At 45.0% G+C, this 23,831-nt stretch overlaps 2 protein-coding genes across 2 annotated transcripts; one reads left to right on the top strand and one right to left on the bottom strand.

The window, feature by feature from the left end:
• The first annotated feature begins 816 nt into the window (after positions 1–816).
• On the top strand, positions 817–20,859 carry tbcd (tubulin folding cofactor D). Its single transcript, XM_076144201.1, has 39 exons — positions 817–1,265; positions 1,363–1,413; positions 1,539–1,636; positions 2,056–2,157; positions 2,239–2,385; positions 2,752–2,807; positions 2,931–3,063; positions 3,968–4,013; positions 4,201–4,333; positions 4,672–4,814; positions 4,914–4,974; positions 5,132–5,206; positions 5,479–5,564; positions 10,264–10,420; positions 12,684–12,741; positions 12,831–12,860; positions 13,078–13,163; positions 14,032–14,112; positions 14,204–14,277; positions 14,394–14,511; positions 14,638–14,698; positions 14,787–14,809; positions 14,916–14,947; positions 15,039–15,101; positions 15,201–15,277; positions 15,391–15,472; positions 15,583–15,701; positions 15,828–15,919; positions 16,230–16,370; positions 16,870–16,953; positions 17,448–17,606; positions 17,717–17,855; positions 19,379–19,500; positions 19,834–19,911; positions 20,001–20,087; positions 20,177–20,264; positions 20,350–20,459; positions 20,569–20,650; positions 20,731–20,859. The coding sequence occupies exons 1-39, from the start codon at positions 1,073–1,075 to the stop codon at positions 20,746–20,748; spliced, it is 3,585 nt and encodes a 1,194-aa protein (XP_076000316.1). The 5' UTR covers positions 817–1,072; the 3' UTR covers positions 20,749–20,859.
• znf750 (zinc finger protein 750) lies at positions 5,782–9,553 on the bottom strand. Its single transcript, XM_076144402.1, has 3 exons — positions 9,425–9,553; positions 6,867–8,159; positions 5,782–6,593 (listed from the first exon to the last, which is right to left on the bottom strand). The coding sequence occupies exons 2-3, from the start codon at positions 8,144–8,146 to the stop codon at positions 6,026–6,028; spliced, it is 1,848 nt and encodes a 615-aa protein (XP_076000517.1). The 5' UTR covers positions 8,147–8,159; positions 9,425–9,553; the 3' UTR covers positions 5,782–6,025.
• Positions 20,860–23,831: the final 2,972 nt, after the last annotated feature.

The following is a 23,831-nucleotide window of genomic DNA, read 5'->3' on the forward strand; positions in this document are numbered from 1 at the left end:
GGGAGCGGCTGAAAGAATAATCATAACATATATTTAAGAATAATATGAACTTTGGGGCGGCAGGAGCTCAGTCCGCTGGGTCGACACCTGGGAACCGGAAGGTCGCCGGTTCGAGTCCCCTGTGTTGACCAAGTAAGCAGACTGGTAGCTGGTGAGTTGCCAGTTTGCCTCCAGAGCACTGCCGAGGTGCACATGAGCAAGGCAACAAACCTCCAACTGCTCCATGGGCGCCGAAAAATGGCTGTAATGTGTTTGTGTGTGGTATGTAAGAGGGGGTGCAAGAAAAATTTCAATTGCATGTAATTTGCGTGTGAATTGCATGCAACATGATAAATAAACTATCTTAATCTTAAACTGTACGAATTACCAATATTCGAATGCATATTTGCCAAATATATATTAGAATATTGGAAATTCGTACAATTCAAACGTTGGTAATTCTTACATTTGGCTCTAACACTACATATGCGAACAAATGACCGGTTGCACCCATGATTATACACTTTTCTGATGGATATGAACCCTCTAGTTTACCGTACCGGGGCCATGTCGTTCCTCCGGGGCGAGTGGCACTTGTTTTTGTTTTGGGTTACCGTACACAGGCGGTCTTACCGACGTGGCTGCACACCAGCCCTCCACTGAAGTATTGTAATATACTTCGCATCGATATATGATTTGAAATAAAGACGAATGGGAATTCTGAGGTATACTTTTAGCCATATCCGCCCGTACATGATTTTGTTTTACACTGCATCCACCCATGAAGGCCACTTCTGAGTAAAAACCAAGCGCATATGCGCCCGCTGTCATGGCGTACCGGGGCGGGGCGGAACTACAGACCATATTGCGGGAACATCACAACACGGAAAAACTAAGTGATGTCGTTAAGTGGTAGTGAATTTAATTTTAGGTTACGTATGTTCATATTTACATTCCAGTATAAGCCTGTATCGTTTTTATCAAAGTCGGCGTTTTCCTATCTGGTCTAAATCTGAAGTCAACACTTGTTCTATAGTCATAGTCACAGTCGTATGCTAGTGTTAGCTAGCTTAGTGGCCAGTGACGGAGTGAAATGGCTTTAACGGAGACCGCGATTGCAATGGAATGTAACGGTGATGAGGAAGGAGGAGAAGCCGATGTTATCACCAACGCTTGCGTCTTGGGAGCTTTTGGTGAGACCGACGACGCCCGAGATCTGCTCTCCAGCCTGCCGGAGGTCCACGGAGTCATGATGACAGCGGAGGCCGCAACAAATAAATATCTGGGTGAGACACTCATCCAATAAGAACAATATCTTCGATTTAAGTGCTTTGAATATTTGGCTTTATGTCGGCTGTAAGATAACCTTTGTTTCCCCCTCAGATATAATGAACAGATACCAAGAGCAGCCTCATCTACTGGATCCACATCTAGGTATGATGTCACTGCAGTAACAAAGCATCCTAAAGCTGCTGTACTGGTGTCACAGATGTTGCATTCAGGGTGATATGATCAACAACACCCCCCACTGATAACCCTATGTGTCTGCTTCCTGACAGAATGGATGCTGAACATGATCTTGGACTATATAAGGAGTGAAAAGTCTCCCCCTTCACTGGTTCATTTGAGCTTCAGGTTCCTCTACATCATCTGTAAGGTCAGTCAGACAGACAAGCGTGTTTCTAACATGTGCTGAGTCAGTGCTCCAATCAAAATACACCGGACGAGGACTCCTTCCTCCTGATCATGCTCAACACACTGACAACACACTGAACTATGGGACTACTTATGTTTTAATGTATGAATGGAACTGTGTGTTGTTTATTTATTGTTTATTTATTTATTGTTGTTTATTTATAGTTTATTGCTGTTTATGTTGTTTATTTATTACTGTTCTAAGATTCAGGCACAGCACAAATGCATTTCGTTGTATTCTCATGTACAATGACAATAAAAGCTATTCTATTCTATTCTACAACGCACTGACTGTGTGACAAACGTGGATCTGCATGAGTGTCAGCCGAGTTTTCTCTTGCTGATCTTACATTGTTTATTTTTTTTAAATACTTTTTTCAGGTGAGAGGCTATAAAAAGTTCATGCAGCTTTTTCCTCATGAGGTGTCTGATGTCCAGCCAGTTCTGGACCTCTTGTCCAGGCAGGATCCCAAAGACACTGGGGTGAGCCAGCCACAATAGGACAATACTCCAGGCCGCCTCTTCTTATAGGATTTTAAATGTATTTGTATCCTTTCATTGTAGATTTGGGAAACTCGCTACATGTTGCTGTTGTGGCTGTCCATGACCTGTCTGATCCCCTTTGACCTGTCACGACTGGACGGTCACCTGGAGGCAGACTGTGGACATGCCAGAGAGTCCACCATGGACCGCATCCTGGCAGTCGCAAAGGCAAGAATGGAGTGTTATGTTAAGCCTCTCTTACTTTTGTCATTAAAGATAACAGTCTCTTTTTCTGGGCCTTGGTCCCCACAGTGGCCTCCCTCAGCCGATCCCCAACCAGACTCTGAGTAAAGTCCATTAGCTACAGGGACTGTGTGACAGTTTCTACCCTTGGACAATTACAATTACAATTTTAATGGGGAATGTCCTGCTGTTAGAAAGTGAGTGACATATCCACATTTTAAAAAGTATTGTGCCTGTTCAATGTCATCAGAGAGAAGCATTGAACACAAGAATCCAAAAGCGGAATGTTTAAATAGGTTGTCATGGTCACGTTATTGTCAGCCTACTAACCTATTGTTTTTCTGTTTGCAGTCTTACCTAATGGTTCGTGATAGCTCAAGGTTCGCTGCAGCCGTACTCGTCTCAAAGTAAGTGCACCCTGCAAGTCCATCATCCCGCCACAAGAGAGCAGCAATGGCACGAATGATGTTGGCACGTTGTTTACCCTCACAAAGCATTTTATTAAAGTCTTATTGTACCTGACTTTACAGGTTTATGACACGCCTTGATGTGACACAGAAACGCCTGGGAGACTTTTTGGACTGGAGTCTCACCACCATATCTCAAACTGATGAACTTTCAGTAACCAATAGCGCTGTGTTGGAAAGCACTCTGCAGTCTTTGGTAAACAAACACGCTCACCAAACATACTCAAACCCATGGTGTTCTGCGCACCTGTTACTATGCAAATATGCACGCGTGTGTGTGTCGGTGCATTACTGCATTAGTGTGTGTGTGTGTTTGTTTGAAACCATTGTAATCAGTGCATAGTTGGTTTACAAGAGCTGACACGACTGGTATGTTTCACTCAAAAGCAAATGTGGTTTTGGCAGGTGTGTAGTGCACCTGTTGCGTGTGTGGGATCTGCTGCTTCATGTGGCGTACAGCAGGTTAATCAGCTGCTTTAAGCTAAATGATTCATCCAATTGTGAAAAATGGGTCGAGGATACTTAGTTTTGAGGAACTGTCATACTACACCTACTCTCATTACAAATCATTACTAAGGAAAGTGTGTCTTTTCAAATCACTTCTTGTCTGCAAGGACAATGCAGTGCTCACCTCAAGCCTGCGGGTTAATATCACTGGCACATCAACCTTGGATGACATGTTCAGAAACCGTCTCTTTGTGCTTCATGTTGGTGTAGTGGACTTGGAAGTAGCCTATGCACTGCTTGGGGCGTTTAAAACTGGCTCTGTGTGTTCACGCAGCTAAGCCTTGTTTTTGCATATTTTTGATCTTGATTCATGACAAGGATCCTCAGAAAAATGATTTCAGTGGAGCTAGGATTGGGCTAGGATAAAGTTGAGGCGAGTATGTATTCTTTCTTACTGAAATGTATGCCTGGTGTACAATGCTGGGGCTCGGCCTGAGTAGGTGAGGACTACATTTTTAAAAGTCTGTTAAAAACTCTGAATATACATTGTTTCAAAATGTGTGATTCCCTCACAGTTGTTGCTGATGTTTGCTCTCTATGATTTGCTCTTCAGTATCTCAGATTGAAATGGTCATCTTATTTGTGCCTCCTAGGCAAATCTTTTCAAACATGGAAAACGAGACGACCTTCTGCAGTATGGTAGGCGCTCATTTAATTGTTACCTTTACCATCCTGTCAAGTAATATACCAAAGTAACGTGTTTCAGCTTTTCAGCAAGATTACAGCAGATCAGTCAGAACAATGAGCAGCAGTGACCAATTAGCCATGTTGTATTACCTTCACTGTATTACAACAGATAACACACTTACTTGTGCTTCTTTGCCAGCTCCTACGGTTCTGCAGTGTCTGGAGGGGAAGCATCTGTCTGACAGCAGTGTAACCACGCTGAGGAAGCTGCGTGTTAAACTAATCCAGCGGCTCTGCCTCACCTTCCTTAAGCCGCGGGTGGCCAAATGGAGGTCAGACATAAAACCAGTTGTATCTGATATTGTGAAGGCAAAGCCAGTTTTCAAAGCCAATGTAAGTCATTTGACTTTTTGTCTGGTACATTAAAGACCCTGTAAGCCCACACACATTCTGATCACACCTGCCACACCTTGAACTTGATACTTGGAAACATGGGTACTGTAAGTCAAAATATGGTCAATATTGAAACAAAACTGCTTCGCACAGCCAATAATGGCTCCTTAAACAGTTGGACAGTTTGAATGTTGGGCAACACTAATAACATTGTGGTCGGACCAACCAGGAGCACAGTTCTAAATATATAAGAAGCTTCTTCACAATTGTTTTCCAGGTATCAGAGAGGGAGCCGGTCATTAGCAGAGAACCTTTCCATGTCCCAGTCTGCCACAGCCGTCGACGCCTTGACGCCGGAAATGGAAACGCAAGAACTGGAAGAGGACTATGACATCCCAGAGGAAGTGGAGACTGTCATTGGTGAGCTTCTGCCGCCACCCAGTTAAAATGTGATGATTGTGTGTGTAAAGCATTACCTCACCTGGTCTGGAAATTCAAATAATCTGTGTTATTTTATAGAGCAACTGCTGCTGGGACTGAAAGACAAGGAAACAATTGTACGCTGGTCTGCAGCTAAAGGGTAACAATCAGTTTGCTCCTTATACAAAACAAGATGTGAATTTGTAAACAACACCCTTGTCATACGTTGTCTGTAAACGTATTTACATAGCAGACCGCACTTCTGAAATAGTTTATGATTACAAGTGATAAAGGAAGCATCGTCGTCTTTCCTTTAGGATCGGGAGGGTGACTGGGAGGCTCCCTAAGGAGCTGGCAGATGAGGTGGTTGGATCAGTGCTGGACTGCTTCGGGTAAGACGTTCATGCTGACGGAAGCTGTTTAGCACACTGCGATTATGATGACACCATGACATTTATCATTTTTCATGTTTAATCACTGTGTCAATGTGTCTCGCAGCTTTATAGTCAGATCACCTGTTCTGTGTTTACGTGTGTGTGTGTGTGTGTGTGTGTGTGTGTGTGTGTGTGTGTGTGTGTGTGTGTGTGTGTGTGTGTGTGTGTGTGTGTGTGTGTGTGTGTGTGTGTGTGTGTGTGTGTGTGTGTGTGTGTGTGTGTGTGTGTAGCTTCCAAGAGACCGACCACGGAGGCTGTCTGGCACTGGCAGAGCTCGGCAGGAGAGGCCTGCTGCTGCCATCCAGACTAACAGATGGTAGGTGTTGACAGATTTGTTTGGAAAAAGTCGTCAAGAAGAACCACTGATTCATTGCTGTGATTGTTTATATGTTCAATTGTTTATTCAGAACGTGTACATTTCACACCACATCTGCCATAGTCAACTTTGTGCAGTACTTTGTAAAAAAGACCATGTTTAAATATCTATATACCCCTTATAAACATTCCATTTTTTCTAACTGGGTATCAGAATGATACATCATATTCTCATACCTGTGACAACAAGTCTTTGCATTTTAGAATATTTGTGTTGCAATTCATTGTAGGTATACCATAGACATAATTGCCTCTGTCTTTCAGTGCTTCACATGAGAACATTGGTATTCCAGATGTTGATCATTTTGTGTGGAACTATTCAGTGTTGAAGGTTAGAGCTTCGGTCCATATGAGGTCCATAATATCTCCATTTCTCCCACTTATAGTTTATTTAGACTTAAGTTAGCAGCAGCGAGGCCTCCTCCTCAGAGCCCGTCCTGGCTCTTTCGCCTTCGCCCTCTTGTTTGGTTTCTGGCAGTTGTTTGCAGCCTGGCCACTGTTTGCTCTTTTTTTCAGTCCCTTTGTCTTGGCATTAGTTGATCGCTCTGTCTTCTCTGAGTGTGCCAGATTTGGAGGAGAGGAAGAGTCGGGGCTTGGAGCCTCTGCGGGGTCCTCTGATGGGCTCTTTGCAGTGCTGATATCACAGGAAGAGCTCGCACTGGCGAGCTGACAGAGAGCCAGTGCCGCAGTCTGCCTCTGGTCACAAGGTTCTTCATCCAGCTGGCTGTTTGGCCTCTGTGGAGGATCATCGGAAGTGCTGAGGATGGAGAAGTGCGCTGGGTTCCTGTGTGAAGCTCTGAGGCTGAGGTTCAGAGGCAGCTCAACCTCCTTCCATCTCTTTGTGTCCAAGCATCTCACGTGGTGCTCAGACGGGTTCTTGTCTTTGTCCCTTGTGGAGAGGTTGAGGGGAGCCAGATCTTCTGCGCTTTCCTCTTCGTGTTGCTCTGAAGCAGAACATTGATCAGCTGACCTGGAAGAGAGAAAAACAAATGCCTGCCATTATTAACATGTGTTCTCACAGCTGACATTAATAATCAGTGCATTCTATTTAGGTGTGTCAATGCCTACTTTGTAAACTGGCTTGCTGACACACCTAAAGAGATCAGCGACAAAGACACGTGGGCTCTGTGACAAATGTTGAAAGTATCTGCTCTGAGAAAGTCATCCAAGTCAAGTCAGGTCAATTTTCACGACTTTGGCAAGTTGTTTCTAGATCAATAATGAATATGGTGATTTTCCTTACCCTCCATCCACATGCAGCGTCCTCAGTTGCAGCAAGCCTTGCACAGAATCCTCTTGTCTTTTGTCAATTGCTATTGGTTGCGAGACTGTAGTTGTCTGTTCTCGTTGGAGGTTGGAGTGAAGCTCAGCCATGTTGGCGTAATCTGGGCCGTCTGTTTCTTTCTGGGTGATGTGTGATTGGCTGGGTCTGTCTGGGGAGCCTGAAGCCGAGCAACCCTCCTTGGGGCTTAACCTGGTTGCCTTGTCGCCGCTTTGCCCGTGGTTATTCTCCACCGGTTCAGATGTGTTAAGGGTGCTGTGACTGGGACGCGGATGCATGTATGAGTCGTAATCCTTTGGCCCAAAAGGCGGCCCGTACAAATCCAAAGAAGGATATCTAGATCCTGTCATGGACATGGGGAGCTCGTGGGGTCTGTACCGGCTGTAATGTAAATGGGGCCCTGGGTGAAGGGGATGGCAGTATCTGTATGGGTACTGAGAGAAGAGGGGGGTGTGAGCTGGAGTCATGGGTTGTGGCACCACCGGCCTCTGATGCTCCACAAACTCAGGGCGGAAGGCAGCAGAGTTTGGATCGTTGAAGTGGTGGTTTCCTGGGAAGAAGTAGGGTTGATACAGCGGGCGGTCAAGGAAAGGATAAGGAGAGTACTCGGAAAGCATGGGAGGGGGGAATGGTTTCAAGGGAAGGGACGACGGAATGGAGCCCCACGGGAAGGCTGGGTGGTTGAAAGCCAGTACAGGGCCTTGGGGATCGTCTGACTGCTGCACGGGTGCCTTGAAGGGCCCGTCGTCGCGGTTGGGCGTGACGGGGAGGAAGGCGGAAAGGCGTGGCAGAGACTTTCCCTCATTGCTCTCCCTGCTCTCTCTCTCTGGAGATGCATTCAAGTTTGTCTGGCTGTCCTTCATGACTGGACTGTCACAACCAACGTCAACTTCTTCCACGTCATCTGCACTCTTCTCCTCTGAAACCTTGTCCTCCACCTCGTCTCCCTGTCTTTCGGGGCTAAAGGACTCGACGACGGGGACGGGACTCGCACTGTCCTTACATTTTACAGGACAAGGGACTTCCTTGTCTATAAGCTTGACTTGTCGGGCTGTTTGCCCACTTTTCTGCGACACCAGCGAGATAGAGTTTTTACACAGGTTGTATTTCATGTGGTTGAACAGATGGGACTTTTCGTTGCAGGTGAAAGGACACTGGAAACACTGGTATTTGAAGGGCTTGCCTGGTGGTCGGGGAATGTAGTGAGGCCTCTTTGGCTTGCGTTCCTGAACAGTATCCATCTTGATCCTGTCACTGGAAAAGACAAAGAGTAGACATGGCCGTTGATGACTCAGTTATGCTTTACGTTGACCTTTTGTTAGTTCTTCCTTTCACATATAGTTGCCTCAAACATTTAAGGGAAACAAGTAAATCATTGCATGTTTTGTTCCAGATTCTCAGTCAACTGAGAGTTGACGCTAATAGAGTGGTTGGACTGGTTCAGGTGGAGAGTAGTTCACATAGGAAGGTTGTTCTCGTATAGTTTCTTCGGTTGCTCAGGCAGAAAAATCTTGAGCTGCACAAAACACTGCACCCTCAGGCTAATTTATTTCTGCGACTGTTACTCCGCACTGGGTTCAACACCAAACACAGAAAGACGAGAACCCACAAGCTTTATGCAAAATAGTATGTTTGCATATATGTACCCTACTCTTGGTTGATCGATGGATCCTTTCTTGGCTTGTTTGCTCTCATATCACGCCTGTCATCTCTCGGGTATGATGTGAAGAGCTGCTGAGACGGAGGCAGGAGTTGGGCAGAACTGGCATTCGCTAATGCAGACCTGGAGGGCATGTCGAGACTTGTTTTCTCTCTATCCTGCTAAACTCTGTGCTGTCGGCGTGGGAACCACCAGCCACCTGCTTCCCATGACTACACCTGCGGGATGCACTCAGCTCCCATTCATCACTATATGAGCTCACCAACTCTTAAGATGGAGTGGGAAGTGATCAAATAATGGTCAGATAACGCCCCGGCTGTTTGACTGCAGCACGTAACACCCTCCATTCCCCTTTGCAGTGAAACGTCACCCAGAACTGCGAGTTAGGTGTTGCAGGACGGCGCTTCGAGGAACCTGCTTGTCATGTGCTGTCGCAAGAAGTTGTCACTCAAGTTTCTCTCCAGGTGTCGTAGCACGCAAAGCCACTCCCTTCTTGAGAACAAAAATTGATTTCAAAATCCCTTTTTAAAAAACTGTGTTCTCATTGACCCAGAAAGAGAAGTTTTGTGTTATAGGACCTCAGACGATGCTGTTTTAGGACTTTTAATAAGCTTCTCTTACGCCTTATCGGAGATCCTTACCAGTCACACATGCAGATAGTTCAAGCAGCAAGTAATTCAAATCCATAGGTAACAGGTGTATTGCTTACTCCGACCCTCTGTACACCTGCACCTCCACACACCTGTCAATGCCAGTTGCACTTAGTGGCTTTGTTGTACAACAGCAAATAAGGAAGTCGTGCCATATTTTCAGCTTAATTCTGCTTCCTTGTCAAAATATGGAGAGGAAAGTGTCTTACCTGCTGTGGTTGTGGCAGCGATGTCCTCTCTGGTGTGTTCCGCAAGCAATCGACTTACTGTACAGTCCACAGCCAGCGTGAGAATCTTGCGGGACGTTCTTGGCAGTTCGCGTTAGTCCCCGAGTGTGTGTGTGCAACAGGGCATGCGTGTGCCGCAACAAAATGATGTTGAGTTGTGTGGTGAGTTTCTGTATCTGAGGTGTTGTCTCTCCAGTGGGTGGGGCCTCAGTCCAAACAGCCGGGCCCTCAGGCAACATTGATGTACCTGATATTAGTCAAGCCTCAAGCGATGATTTACATAGAGGAGGTGGGGGAGAGGGGAAATGGTGGAAATGGTCACACGGGCATCATCAGGGCTGACGGAGCGAGATTAATACTGTTGTTGGTGTTAATAACACGCCAAGTGAAATCACAGCATCTGTTTTCAAGATAAATATGATTACAAGCTGACAAGATGGAGAACGTGAAGCTAGATATGAAGCTAAAGATTTGAACGTTGACAGGAGGCTTTTTTTTTATTATTTACACCCATAAAGCATAATCACACGAGTCATGTTGTCTAACATACTAATAAGCAAATTACTGTGAATGATATGATTTGATGTTCTCACAGGAAAAGAAAGACCAGAGGCCGTGCAGCAGATTTAATCTATATTTGATAACTTTTTGTTACTTTGGTGGTCATATTGCATCATTCCCATTGTTTTGCTGTCAAACATTTCAAAATTGATCTCGCATAAACCCACCACAGCCTATAGAGCTTTAGTAGTAAAACAAAGATCTTGTACTTCAGTGATCTATGGTTTCTCATGACTTTGGGTTCGCCTGTTTGTCTCTAGTGGTGCCGCTCATCGTGAAGTCTCTGATCTACGAGGAGAAGAGGGGATCGCACAGCGTCGGCTCCAACGTGCGCGACGCTGCCTGCTACGTGTGCTGGTCCTTCGCCAGGGCATATGAGCCAAAGGAGCTGGAGCCCTTCGTCTCACAGATCGCAAGGTAATCTGTCATACCTTCATTGAAATGAACTGGAAGATAACATTTACTGCAACAGGTCAGATCAATACATGCAAGTACCAAGGCTACTCGTTGCCATCTTTGCCATGTGTGTGTCCCATCCATCACAAACATTCCAAGACTTTCTATGCTCTCATTGTAGAAATATCTGCACTGTAGAAGTCCTATTGACAAAACTGAACTTTGGTTTTGTACAAATGCTTGTCAGTTTGTTTTAAGACAAGTAATACCCCTACACTGTCTTCTTCTTCTTCTGCACATGTCACCAAATGTATTGAATCCAACAGCGCACACAGCACTGGTTCGCGTAAGATGTCTCCACACTAGTTCAGTTTTTTATTGTTGCTGCACAGTTTTTCTAATTTGTGTGTAAGCTGCATGTTTGGCTTATAAGCAGCTATTTACAAACCTCAAACCTGTTTTCAGCTGCCACAGTATTTCCCAAAGTAACCAGGAGTCACATTTGTGTCTTTGTTGGCTTCATGGCCACAGGATTACAGCTGAATGGACTTCTTACTAGCTTATTAATTAATCATTGATTCTATTCAGACGTGTGTGTGTTTTAATGCCACTTATCTGAATATCCAGAGATTAATTAGATACATTTTTAGTTTGAAGTCAGAAAACTGTTTTGTATGCATTGTTCTTTTTACAGCTCAGACATTCCAGCTTTATTCCAAAGGGAATCAACATTAAATATGCATTTAGGTCTACAGGTTAGACTGCAGATTGGCCATGAGAGGCTGGACTTCACCTTATAATGAGTGATATAACATATGAATATAATGAGTAAAATCTCTTTTGAAATGTAGTCACATCAAGCGTAGCAAAGTAAAAGTATGTGTGACATCATCCAGTTCCACATGTTGAGTCTTTGTCAGTAGTAACGGTTTGCCTTCTCTGCCTGCGTGTACGAACCTGTGGCCTCTGACTGTGCAGACCAGCTCTGCAGTGTCAGTTTGAACCCCTGCGACTGCCATTAGCGTCAGCAGTCGCAACAACACCCTCCCTCTCCCAAGCCTACAGGATTGCCAGGTTTCGCCTGTTGCTGTCGGTTTCGGTCGCTGTTTGGCAGCGAGGCTTAGACAAGCTGGTTCCTGCTCCTTTTTCATCACAGCTTCATGACATTTGCAACACACTCGCGTTTAGAAATGTTCCTTTTCACACACAAAGGAACAAAATAAAACCAACCCGACCAGCCTACCCCAGCTGACCTGCACAGAGACCACTTCATGGTGCCCGTGTACCCCTTGTTGCTAGGAGCCCGGGATAGGGGACCCACTTCAGAGTCCTCCTCCTTTGGGCTTTATGCAGACTAAAACCACCAGTGTCTTTGTTTCTGAGCCTTCAGGGTGAAGGCAGTTAGTTTTCCCAAAGTGTCCAGCTCCAGGCCTGAATCCTGCTCTGAGGAGGCAGGAAAGATGGAAGGAGGGAAAACAAGGCCAGCAGCAGTTCACCTCAGGTTTTTTGACATGCGTGTTGGTACATTATTGATAACCTTCCCCAACTGATGTTCACACAGACTTAGCGAGGCGGTAGCAGAGATGGCTGTGAGACGGCGACAGTCACTGGAAAATTGATCTGCTCTTTTTAACGCATGTGTGAAACTGGCAAACTGCCAAGTAGATCTCCAGACACAGCTTCCAGTACTTAGGCAGAGTCATACTTAATCATATGTGCTCATGATTATCTGCTGTGCTGGGAACCTCTGCACGTCAACCAAAAGCGTCACCGTAATGTAATGTAATGTAATGTGTGGAGGAGCCCCCCCCCCCATGATCTAACGTGTCTGAGAGCAGTCTTTGTGAGGCAGTGGCTCAGTGGGTAGTGCTTCCGCTTTGGAACCGGAGGGTCGCCCGTTCGAGCCCCTGCCGAGGTGCCCCTGAGCAAGGCACCGAAACCTTAATTGCTCCCCCCTCTGCGAAGGGTGGTCATGTAATGTAATGGATAAAAGCGTCTGCCAAATGATCGTAATGTAATGTAATGTCAACCAGGTGTTTCCCAGGTGAGGATTTCACTTGGAGTTTATACAAAGGCTCTCATTTCCACATCCATTAGTATCATGAAGAAGCACTTGTCCCGTCCATCTGTCACTTACCTTTCTAACTAAGAATTTAAACTTACATCAATGACCAATGTCTGAGGTTTTGAATTTGTTGTCGCTTAACGTTTTGTTAGACCCAATTTATGTTACAATTGCGACAATTGACAATGACTCCATCCTTCTTTGTGTCTCCTCCAACAGTGCTTTGCTGATCACGACTGTGTTTGACCGAAATGTCAACTGCCGCAGAGCCGCCTCAGTGAGTGCTGCGGCCAACATCTTAATACTGCGTTTGACAAAGGGAAGATTTAGAGTCACTTATTTTTTTTGTGTCTCATTTTGTTCCAGGCTGCTTTCCAGGAGAATGTGGGCAGGCAGGTTTGTGACCGCAGCACTGATGTCTGAATTATTAAGTAGAAGAATTACAGTGATTTGAAGTTTATCTGCTCAAACTTGCCTTTGGATCAAAGTTCTACCCTCCTGATTGAACTACAGGGCACCAGCAAACACTCATACATACTTTATCTTGGAATCAAACCTGTTGTTTTCTGTCGTTGTTTTCGAGTTCAGCCTTTACATTCTGCACTTTTCACAGGGGACGTTTCCTCATGGCATCGACATCGTAACTGCTGCAGACTACTTTGCTGTTGGGTTAATCAACAACTGCTATCTGAAAATTAGGTAACAAAGAAAGATTTTACCTTTTGGTAGTAATCAAAAACCTGTTTTGTTGTCACAATACACACATTCCCCAGAAACAGTGTGTCAATGTGCTTTAATTTCAGATTAGTGGGCAGACATTTTCACGTCAGACTCATGCCAAAGATGGAAAATCTTAAAAATGGATTGGATGGAAAAGTGTCACACAATATAATGATGATGATTCACTTTTGAATTATTTCAACAGATCCCAGACATACTTTCAAGTCATTAAGATGGACATATTATCTCCGTGACATGTATTACGATGTGAACGGCTCAGCTGCACTTATCGGAACGACCGGGCTGCCATGTTTGAATTTCCCAAACATTGTTTTTGCATAAATGTAGTACTTGATGCATTTATACACACTAAGTAAAACTGTGCTTACACTCCCCGTGACACCTATAATCATCATCCGTGCAGTTCCTACAAAGTGTGTGTTGCTATCATCACATCTCTACCGTCCCGTGAACTTGCACATCCAGCATGTATACAGTGCAATGAATTGTGTGTTTTCGCACGTCAGTTGAACAGAAACGTGATGCTCCACCCTTTGAAGAAGTGTCAGTGTTGGCAGAAATGTGTCACCACAAACAAAGCAAACATTCCATCTCTAAAAAGACAGAAAGATGCTAGCCTCAGGGTAAGACTGGCTGCAGAACTGCACATAACAGGGGAAATAGAATCAAGATGGACAATGTTGAGGGATGAGAGCTACCTGATATTTTGTAAACGTTCATGACTTCACTGCTGATCCGTTCCAGAGGTCCGTGTTTAAAAGTTGTTTCTTGTTCATATAACTGTTTGAAGTGGTGTAGCTAAAGATCTTATTTGTTTCTTCCTCAGTGTCTTTGTTGCCAGTTTCCCCGAGTACACCAAAGACATGATCGACCATTTGGTAGCCATGAAGATCAACCATTGGAAAAGGTAAGAGCGTATATCCTTTCTGCCTTGTGCACCACAACATTGACATTAAATTCAGGAAACGGACGATGAGTTCTCTGGATGTGTTTTGCAGCGAGATCCGCGTGCTGGCTACCAAGGCGCTCCATAACCTGACGCCTCAAGCACCTAATTATATGGCAACAACAGGTAAACAATGTCACCGTACCTGTTTCTAATCAAAGAAGAGCATCTGGAGAAAGTGTTGAGGATTCCATTTGCAGATTGAAGTGAAACCTGTCATTATCTGTGCTGCTTGGTTTCAGTCTTGCCTCAGCTGTTGCCTATGGCGCTGGGTTTTGACCTCCACGGCCGCCACGGAGCCATCCTGGCGTGTGCAGAGATCACACACGCTCTGTTCAAACTGGGCGCTCAGACCAACAGGTAGTCCGTTCATATCCAGTCAGTGGAATGATGAGATATGTGAAGATGTACTTGTTGATTCTCCTCTCTAATGAATGAATTAGAGCCACTGCTATGGAATGAGTGCATGTCTGTGTTGTCCTGTAGGCCCGTGTTGGACTTCATCTCTACCGAATGTGTGGAAGCACTGAAGAACATTCACAGCGCGGTAAGTGTACTTTAGGGCGCCTTGCAAAAACTATTGCCTCCAGTTGAATAAACTCAGGTGCTGATATCGTTTGTTGACATACTTTCAGCTCCTTGACAAAAAGCAGTACAGGTAGGCGGAGCAAATCACATTCCCTCTTTGGAAATGCCTCGCAGTATGACTTTATGATAAACTATTTATAAATAAAATAAGGTTAACAAGACTTTTCTGTGTTTAGGGGTTTTGGTGGTGAGCTGATGAGGCCTGCAGGTAAACTTAAACTAAGCAAATATAACAAAGCATACCAAAGGATACATCTTAACACAAGTATGATTGACTTCTCTCTCTTCATCTTCCACAGTGTGCATGCTAATAGAAAAGCTCTCCCTGTCCAAAATGCCTTTCAAGGACGACCCCGTCATCAGTAAGTGTCTTTTTAAAATATCTATCTTGTTGTTTTTACGTGTCTGAGTTGAAGGCGTTCAAGTCAAGTGTGTGAGCTGAAGCTTTCGGCGTGTTTCAGGTGGCTGGCAGTGGCTCATCGACGACACCTTAAAGGTTCTTCACCTCATTTCTACTGGAGCCAGAGACGGCGTTTTGGTAAGAGTGCTTACGCAAACAAACTTAAACTACTCAATCATCCTAGTTAAATATGACGTATCCACTGAAACAGGATTGTAATATTATTCTGGTTTGCGTGTGTGTGTCTGTAGGCCTCAGCTCTCTCTGCCTTGTCTGCCTTGTGTGAGGAGTACTACCACATCCAGCCAGGCCAAGCTGACCCCCACATTCAGGGTGAGTTGGAATAAAACGTCCTCATTGGTTGATAGACTCATAATGTGTTTTGAATGTCAGAAACAATCTCCATCACATTGTCTTATTTTTGTTTTTGTGCGCACATGCAGAGGTCCTGGTGTCGCAGTATATCGCAGGCCTGAAGAGTCCGGTGATGTTCACCCGGTGTGGATCAGCCCTCGCCCTGGGCTGCCTGCCAAGATTCATGATTCATAATAAACTGCAGCAGGTGTGTTTAGCGTCCGTGTGTGTGTGTGTGTGTACCTTAATGAGCCATTTAAGCACACACCTCACATGGCTGCAGTATGTACTGAAGAGATAAGGGAGTGTGTGTTATTATGGTGATCTCTATTAGATCCTAGAAGGCCTCCAGCGGACGTGCAATGTCCCTGTGAAGGAAGCGAGTTTGACCGAGTCACGGAGAGACGCCGTCACAGCGATGGCTCAGTGAGTTTGTAGCAACATTTCCCAAGCTTCTCCCTTCCATCCGCCTCACATTCACCCCCTCACCCTCTGGTCTCTTCACTTCTCATGCCTCTGATCACTCGTCTTGCCTGTTACACTATGTTATTGTGCAGGCTGTGATGCTTAAAGGCCTAGATAAACACCCACACCTGCAAGACCTGACTGACATGTCGGCCCTTTTCCTTACCTTATGCATGTTTCAGAGATGCCCGTTTCACCTCTCCAGCATGTGTGATACCTGCTTTTGAGTCGGCATTAACGATGTGCTCTTTTTTGTGTTCCTCTCTGTCAGAGTGTGTGTGAAGGTGGGTGTCTGCGCACACGGCTCCGCAGACTCTGTCCTGTGCTCGGAGAATGTGGCAGACGTGTACGCCGCCCTGCTCGACAGCATTTGCGACTACACCACGGACAGCAGAGGCGACGTAGGGGCTTGGTAGGTCAAACGCCCTCAACAACACACCCACACACACAAGCAATCACACACTCCCAGTGAATACACAGACCGAACATACTTTCTATAAATTGGCCTCACGGATCAGGGGCCGTGTGTGTTCGTCTTCCTGCTGAGACACATGGCGTTTGTCTCTCTAGCCTCAGGCCATGCTTACCTCCTCATAAGGAATGTCACCTGGCTTGTCACCTGTCCTCACCGCTGGGATGGGCTGCTCCTGCACTCTATTTAGTATTGTCTCTCTTTGCTTCATGCCTTCTCTTGAATCTATGCTCTCTTTGTTTATACACTCCTTATCTCCCGTCTCATTGTTTTCTCTCTTGTACCTCTTGTTTCCCTGTTTGTGAGCTCACACCCACACGGCGACACTGTTCACTTATTTCCCCGCTTGCTCTCTCCCATTTGTTTGCACCAAAATGTATTACAATTAGCCAGTAATCTGCTCTAACACTCTTTCCTGCCTGTGTGCCTCTGTGCTCAGGGTGAGAGAGGCAGCAATGACCAGTCTGAAGAACGTCACTATGCTGGTGGCCAGCAGCGCTCCACAGATCCTCTCTGTAGACATGTGAGTAGCAGTTAAATTCACTCGGATGCTCCAAAGTCTCCACATGAATGTTTTAGCACAGTCGGCCTCCATCTTGTTTTCAATCTACTGCTTTAAAGAATCTTTGGCATCGTGTTGAGATGTCAGGGTGTGGCCACTCCACATACCTGAGCATAACTCTCTCCAACTCTTTTTGTCATTATAATGATGAAACATGATGAAACAAAATTTGCCTCGATAACAAGTCAAAGCTATAAAAATGAGTCACGTCACAATCTTCATCGACTCCACCTCGTGTTGCCTTTGAGCTAATAAAGAAGTTGGAATCTTTTGTCGGCTTGATCAAATGAAATCCCATCAAGTATAAGTCACCGCTCCCCGTCGCCACCAGAAGTATTTTCTGTTCGAGGCCATAATGTGGTGTGTTTTGGTGTCATGCTGGATGTGCCAGGGGATTTGTGGTGACATGATAATTTCCTTTCGGCCCTCAACACATTTCTTTCCTCGGTTTGCAGAGTGAAGATGATGATGTGCTGCCTCGCCCAGCAGGCAGCAGAGATTATCGACCGGTTCAGAGCCCACGCTGGCAACGTCTTCCTGAGTCTCCTTCACAGCACAGAGCCTGCAGTGCCGCACATCCCCCACCGAGAAGAGCTGCTGAGCATCTTTCCTGTGTAAGTTGGACTCCTGCCTTTTAAACATGCAGCCGAGCGCCAAGTACAAGTCGGGTCTGATTCAGAGTTGGCAAATTTAAGTTTTGATGACATGTGATCCTCTCTTGCAGCGAGACAGTAACTAGTCTGAACTGGAAGGCTCCATCACAAGCGTTCCCGTATATCACGCAGCTCCTGAGCCTGCCTCAGTACCAGCACCACACCCTGCTGGGCCTCACCTCGTCTGTAGGAGGCATCTCAGAGTCGACGGTAGGTCAGCTTTAACACATCTGTGCTGCAAAGACAAGTACGGTGCCACTCAGAGTAATGTGGTGTGATGTAAAAATCCTTTACAAACTGACTGGTCACAAGAATGAGAAGATCAGTGTAAATAAATGATCCCTGAATCTTCTTTCCCTTACTGAAAACTATATATTAGTTGCATTTTTTGCCTTTATCAATATGATTTCTAGTCTTAAAATTCAGAAAACAGAACCCTTAAGGTTATTGCAATGTTCAGACTTTTTCAGATCAGATACATTTACTCAGATTAATGTCACTGCCAGGCAAACACAACTGAATACAGTATTTGCATTTTATTTCTGTACTACAGTTTATACTATATAAACTAATGGGTTTAGATCAGAGCTCCTCAAGCAAACATCTGTTCCCTGCTGACAAACAAGTTTTTATACCGTTCTGTCATTGTGGTGGTATGAGGTATTTGGGCCAACAGGGGGAGCCAAACACCTATTGTAGCCTAGTGGAGCCTGACTTTCATTGACGACTAAGCCTCCAAACTCCAGATTTGTCCAGAACAAAGTGATCTGCTCGGAACCCTCATGGTGCTTACACACGACAAAAACCATCAGATGAGGCTTTGGGGTGCTGAATAAGCACAGGGGCAGCTTCTCCCTCACAACCTCACCAGACACTAGCAACCTAAAACAGGGCTTGATCAGCTCTCTCAGTCCTTTGATAGGAGTCCCGGTCGGTCATGATGATTTACGACGGTCAGGTTATTTTTAAACTCAAGTGTTTGTGGATATCGTTAAGACAAATATGTTGGAAGGCTTTAATAGAATAGGATTGACCTCCTCTGCCAGTTGGGGCGGTGAGCGTTTACCCCTAGAGGCGACCTCGCTCTTGTTCTGACCGGCTCTTTGCCAGAGAGAGATCCTCCGAGACTCAAAAGACTGATATGTTTTTGCAAAGTTGCACGATAAGGGAAACTGAGCCAAGACTTCCATCTACTCCAGGGCCAAAATCACCATTCTCACACCGCATGCTCGTATCCACCCGCGCCAGATAGATAAACTCGATTTGAAACACTCGACAATAAAAATCAGTCACACGCAACGTTGGTCCATCTCAATTTGTTTATCCATATCGGATTGTGTTGCTCGGGCACTTTGGATTCTCGGTTTCACTTTTCACTCCTGCAGTCGGATGATAAAACAAATGTCAGTGTTTTTCTTTCCGAGGCTCCTTGAGAGCGAGAGTGCAAAGAGAATGTCACCCCGAATGTAGCTGTGCCATGTTTGTTTACTGGGAAATGACAAATAAAGCAAATCTATCTTGCAAAAATATGGGATCATGCCAATTTATTTAGCATTGATAGTGTTTCATGGTGTTACATAAACTATCTTAGTATCAGCTTGGTTATCTTGTCATGGATACAAGCAGACACACAGTGTGTTCCCGTGTGTGTATCAGTGTTTTTCAGCTCACTTGGTCACCTTCAGGCCGTCGTCACACTGACTGCAGCACTTTTTTTTGCACTTTTCCTTCAGGGCGAGTTCTCTGCCCAGTCGTTGTTTCATTATCTGAAAGGGATCCAGCAAAATGGCGCAGAGCTGGCACAGTTGGGGGACACGCTGCTCAGCATCTTCCGAGACCATCTCCGCAATGACAGGTGCGCGCACGCACACACACACACACACACACACACACACACACACACACACACACACACGTTGGATGGTTTTGTTGGTTTGTTTTTGTATATCTCAGCTTCACCAACACCTTACTGTAAATGAGAACAGCAGTAAATAAAGATACAAATATAACAAATGGAAATTTAAGTTTATTTAAGAAGATTAGGGTTAAAGTAGTGAACATACTGCTTGTAAAACATTTATGTGCTACAGTTTCTTTTTGCTTTTGGCCGACCGCAGCACCATATTCTGCTATATTTGATCGGGGCTATATATGTTATCCATTCATCTTCTTGTTTCCTCCTCTTTAGGGTGTGCATTCCCTTCCTGAATATGTTGGATCAGATGCTTGCAAACAGCTGCTTTGAAATGTTTACCACACAAGAGAAGTGAGTGCAGCAGAGAGCAGAATGGAGTTCCGCTCTAATGGCTGTTTGGAATCCACAGAGCTGAAGTTTGTCCCTCTTTCTTCTCTTAGTCACCAGTTCTGCGTGGATCTTCTGGATCTTTGCAAAGTAGTCAGGAGGTCCAAAAATGTATCAAAGCTGCGTGCTTGTATAGCTGTGTGAGTGTTTCTCTCATTTGACAAGTAGATGCTGGCAGAATGACTGTATACATGTGTATTGATTGACTCTGCTGTTTGCTGTGTCCCAGTTTCTGTGGGCTGATCCAGTTCCAAGGTGATGTGAGGAAGGAGGTCCTGATCCAGCTGCTGATGCTGCTCTGTCATCCCTACCCTGTGGTAAGACCATACTCCTCCTCCTTTGCCACAAGTTTGGAAAATGTCTTTTTTGTTACAATCAATTTCCTGGTCCTCCCATGTGTAGGTCAGGAAAGTGGCAGCCGGCCAGATGTACGAGATGCTGCTCACCTACGATGACGTCATAGATCCAGAGGTGTTGGACGACGTCGTGACCCTGCTAAGCGATACAGATTGGTTAGTGGTCGCATTGGGTGGCGGCTGTTCTTTCTAAATACGTTTTTGTTGAATTTGTTTTTGCACGTGCTGAGACGTTTCCTGCGATTGTCACACTTGTACATTCCAGGGGGAGCGACATCGACACAGTACGCACACACAAGAATCAGCTTCGTGATTGGTTGCAAATCCCCAAGCCACAGGATGTCATGGTAATCAATGAGTCGATACTGTACGTGCAGGGTGAATGTTTGATCTCCTTCATTAACTCTGATCACTCTCTCATTATTAGGAATCCAAGGCAACATGAAAACCAGCAACAGGACCTTATCAGACACCGGAATGGACTGAATTCTGGCTGCAGTACATAAAATGGTTATCTTACCTTCACATGACATTAAATAAACAATGACAACAGTTATTTCCTTTTTGTTTCATCACTGCAAACTCTTATTTGAATGACTCAGAAGACAAACGAGTGAAGTTTTAGCAGTAATTTCCTGTCTTTTGATACGTATCACATTAAGGTCAGAGACTTGTGAAACTGGGTAAGTGGTTTCAGTGGAGCTGTTTACTGTTACATGATGTATCCAGTGCCTGGAATAACACAGATAGGTGAAACTGAAACTGTAGCTTGCTTGCACTCCAGGGACATGATTGCCATTTAGCTGCTTTGGCACACCTGTGGAATGTCACTTGGGTCCCATGCGTCCCCTTGGGTCCTATGCAGACCTACTTTTCCTGCACCGTTGAAGGTGCCAAGAGATGGAGGAGTCCCAGGCCCTGATAGTGGAGCCTCCTTGCTCGCCTGCAGAACAGAGCCTGTTGTGTCGCCGCCGTTTGCAGGGTTCTCATTAGAGCCTGATAGGGGCCACATTGTCTCAGCCATGAGTCAGCCTGACAATGACACAGATTCGATTGTTGCATGAATTTAGATTATCATCATGCATTCCTATATTGCATTACATTTGTTGGTAATGTGATCAATTCAACTATTTCCTCATGGGGAGTGATGCATGTTTGCAGCAGCGGGCGTTTCTTTAGCAAAATATAGATTTGGTGTTGGATTTACTCATGTGGCCAAACAGTATTGAACCCTCAGATGATCATATTGTCGATTGTCACACTGTTAACTTGCCTCGGTGCTGCCGAGTTGGTGCCTCTTGTCGCGTTGCCTCACAACCCTGCTGCAATTCGGTTTAACAAGGTCGCATTCACTTCTCCCTCCGTGGCTGTTGTTGAGTTTGTCAGCCTTAGTCCAATATTGCTGCAGCCCATAATTCGACTTTAATTAATTCCCGGCTAGATGAAAATTCCTGTAGTTGCTAATGAAAGAAATGGTGTGTTTCTGTCGAGGCGGATTGATGGTAAAGCGAGCAGCTTTGCTACAGTGCTCAGGGAAGAGAGGAATGCTAATAATTCTAAAAGGCTTACAGTTCGCCGGCTGTATCCATGGCAATGCTTCACATACAATGGTGGTCTTTAAGAGGAGTGGAGGGGGAGGGGAGGAGCCTCCCTCATTGACTCAGTTTGGTGTGATATTAGGAAGGACCTCTTTGCACTTTCCACTGTTCTGGTTGTTATGAGATTAAGTGGAAGCCATAGCATTTTCCCAGACCTCACAGTTATGGAGTGGATGCAATAAAAGTGTTTAGATTAGATGGGACCTGCTTATTATGGGCCATGAATACAAAGCAAAGTGAAAGAACGTCACTTTAGAGTTCTATAGTACATGGAATTGGAGTATATTTGATTCAGGAGTGCATGATTTTGATTATAGCTCAATGCTTCCTGTCACTGAGCCTGAATGAGGACAATATGACGGCTTGTGTTGCTTTACCATAAGCGGGGCGAGGCTCTGTTAGAGGAGTTGTTATTGTTAATGCTCAGAGACGAGTGTGTTTCCAATTTCCCCCAGGATTCACTGATTGGTATCAACATCACACAGGCACATAATCAAAGTCATTTCCCGTCCACAATCAATGACTCGACTGTATTTGGACACGAGACGCAAATCGCAAATTACCCTAATTGTCCTCAGGATAACCTTTGTTTATTCATTCGTTTTGTCTACCCACTGAATATTTCCAGCCTTACGCCAAGCTTGAGCCCATCCCAGCACGCAGCGGCCGCAGGGAAGGTGGATTCCCTGGATGATTGGGATTGTTGTGGCAAACACAAATGAGAAACGATGATTTATGGGAGTTTTAACACCTCTTATTGACACAACAACAACCAGAAATATAGAAGATCTAACCAACGTGATTCTGTGGTGACATCGCTGCCACTGAGTAATTCTACCAACATTCTGATGCTTTCTGATGATGCATTCAGAATCCAGCTGAACTGTACAGTGAATCTTCATTAAAATGTTTTTGCTGTGACTGACAAAAGCTTTATACACTCATAGTATTCATACTAACTGCTGCTGTGTGTGTTTGGTAAGTCCTTGTACTTGAGCTTGTATACAAACTACTACTCTGACAATTTCCAGTGATTACAGGAATTATATCTGGAGTGACGGCTGCTGTTAGGATGAAGTTTAAGAAAGCCCCTGATCATGATTAAACTAAACTGGCTTACACACTGTATTTGTACAGATTTGTCTTTAGATTATTACAAAGAAGGCAAACAAAATGTACTTATAGGGATGATACACATTTATACCTTAATAGGGAGTTGAGGGAAATTCAACAGACAGGCCTGAAAAACACGGGAAAGCAACAATAAAAAGTATGTATGTGTAATTAATTATGTTCTTTAAGTAAGACCATCTATACAAGCATTAGCTCACAGTTCCACGGCCCTTTCAATTGTAACCATAATTTATAAGTGCGTCCCAGATCTCAACTTTTCCTTGCTTAATACTTAGCATCTATGTGCTGCAGCTCTTAGCACGTTCTCAGTTCTTGTCTGTTTATTATTCCCAGGTGTTCCTTCTGCTGGGGCTTCCTGTGTTTGGACCCCCCCAAACACCTGGTGCAGGATCAACAACCTCCTCCAGCTTGTTAGTTAGGTTCATTAGAGGAGCTCGCGAACCTAATTGCCCTAAATTTATGGAGTGGAGGCACTGTGGTGCAGCTGTTAGGAGATCGTTGGGTTTGAGTTCAAGCCTCCAAATGGAGCCTAAACATTTCACCATGTAATGCTCCTTTTCATGTCTGACCGGTCCTAATCCAGGTTCAGCTTGAGACGGCGACTTATAAACAGTTGCACAGTTTCCATTGTTTACATACTTTAAAGCTTGAAGAAGAAGGAAAACATGAGCAGTCAGCACATGGAGTCCTGTGCGTACACGTGGACGTAATTGCTGCTTTGTATCAACTAATTTGACGTCACTGGTGTTTGAGTGTCGGTGTGTGTAGTCTGGAAGCTGAGCCCTAACTCTACTTT

The sequence above is a fragment of the Genypterus blacodes genome, unplaced genomic scaffold (assembly GCF_046128005.1).
Source record: "Genypterus blacodes isolate CSIRO-AG114 ecotype Tasmania unplaced genomic scaffold, CSIRO-AGI_Gbla_v1 ptg000028l_1, whole genome shotgun sequence".
Classification (NCBI taxonomy): domain Eukaryota; kingdom Metazoa; phylum Chordata; class Actinopteri; order Ophidiiformes; family Ophidiidae; genus Genypterus; species Genypterus blacodes.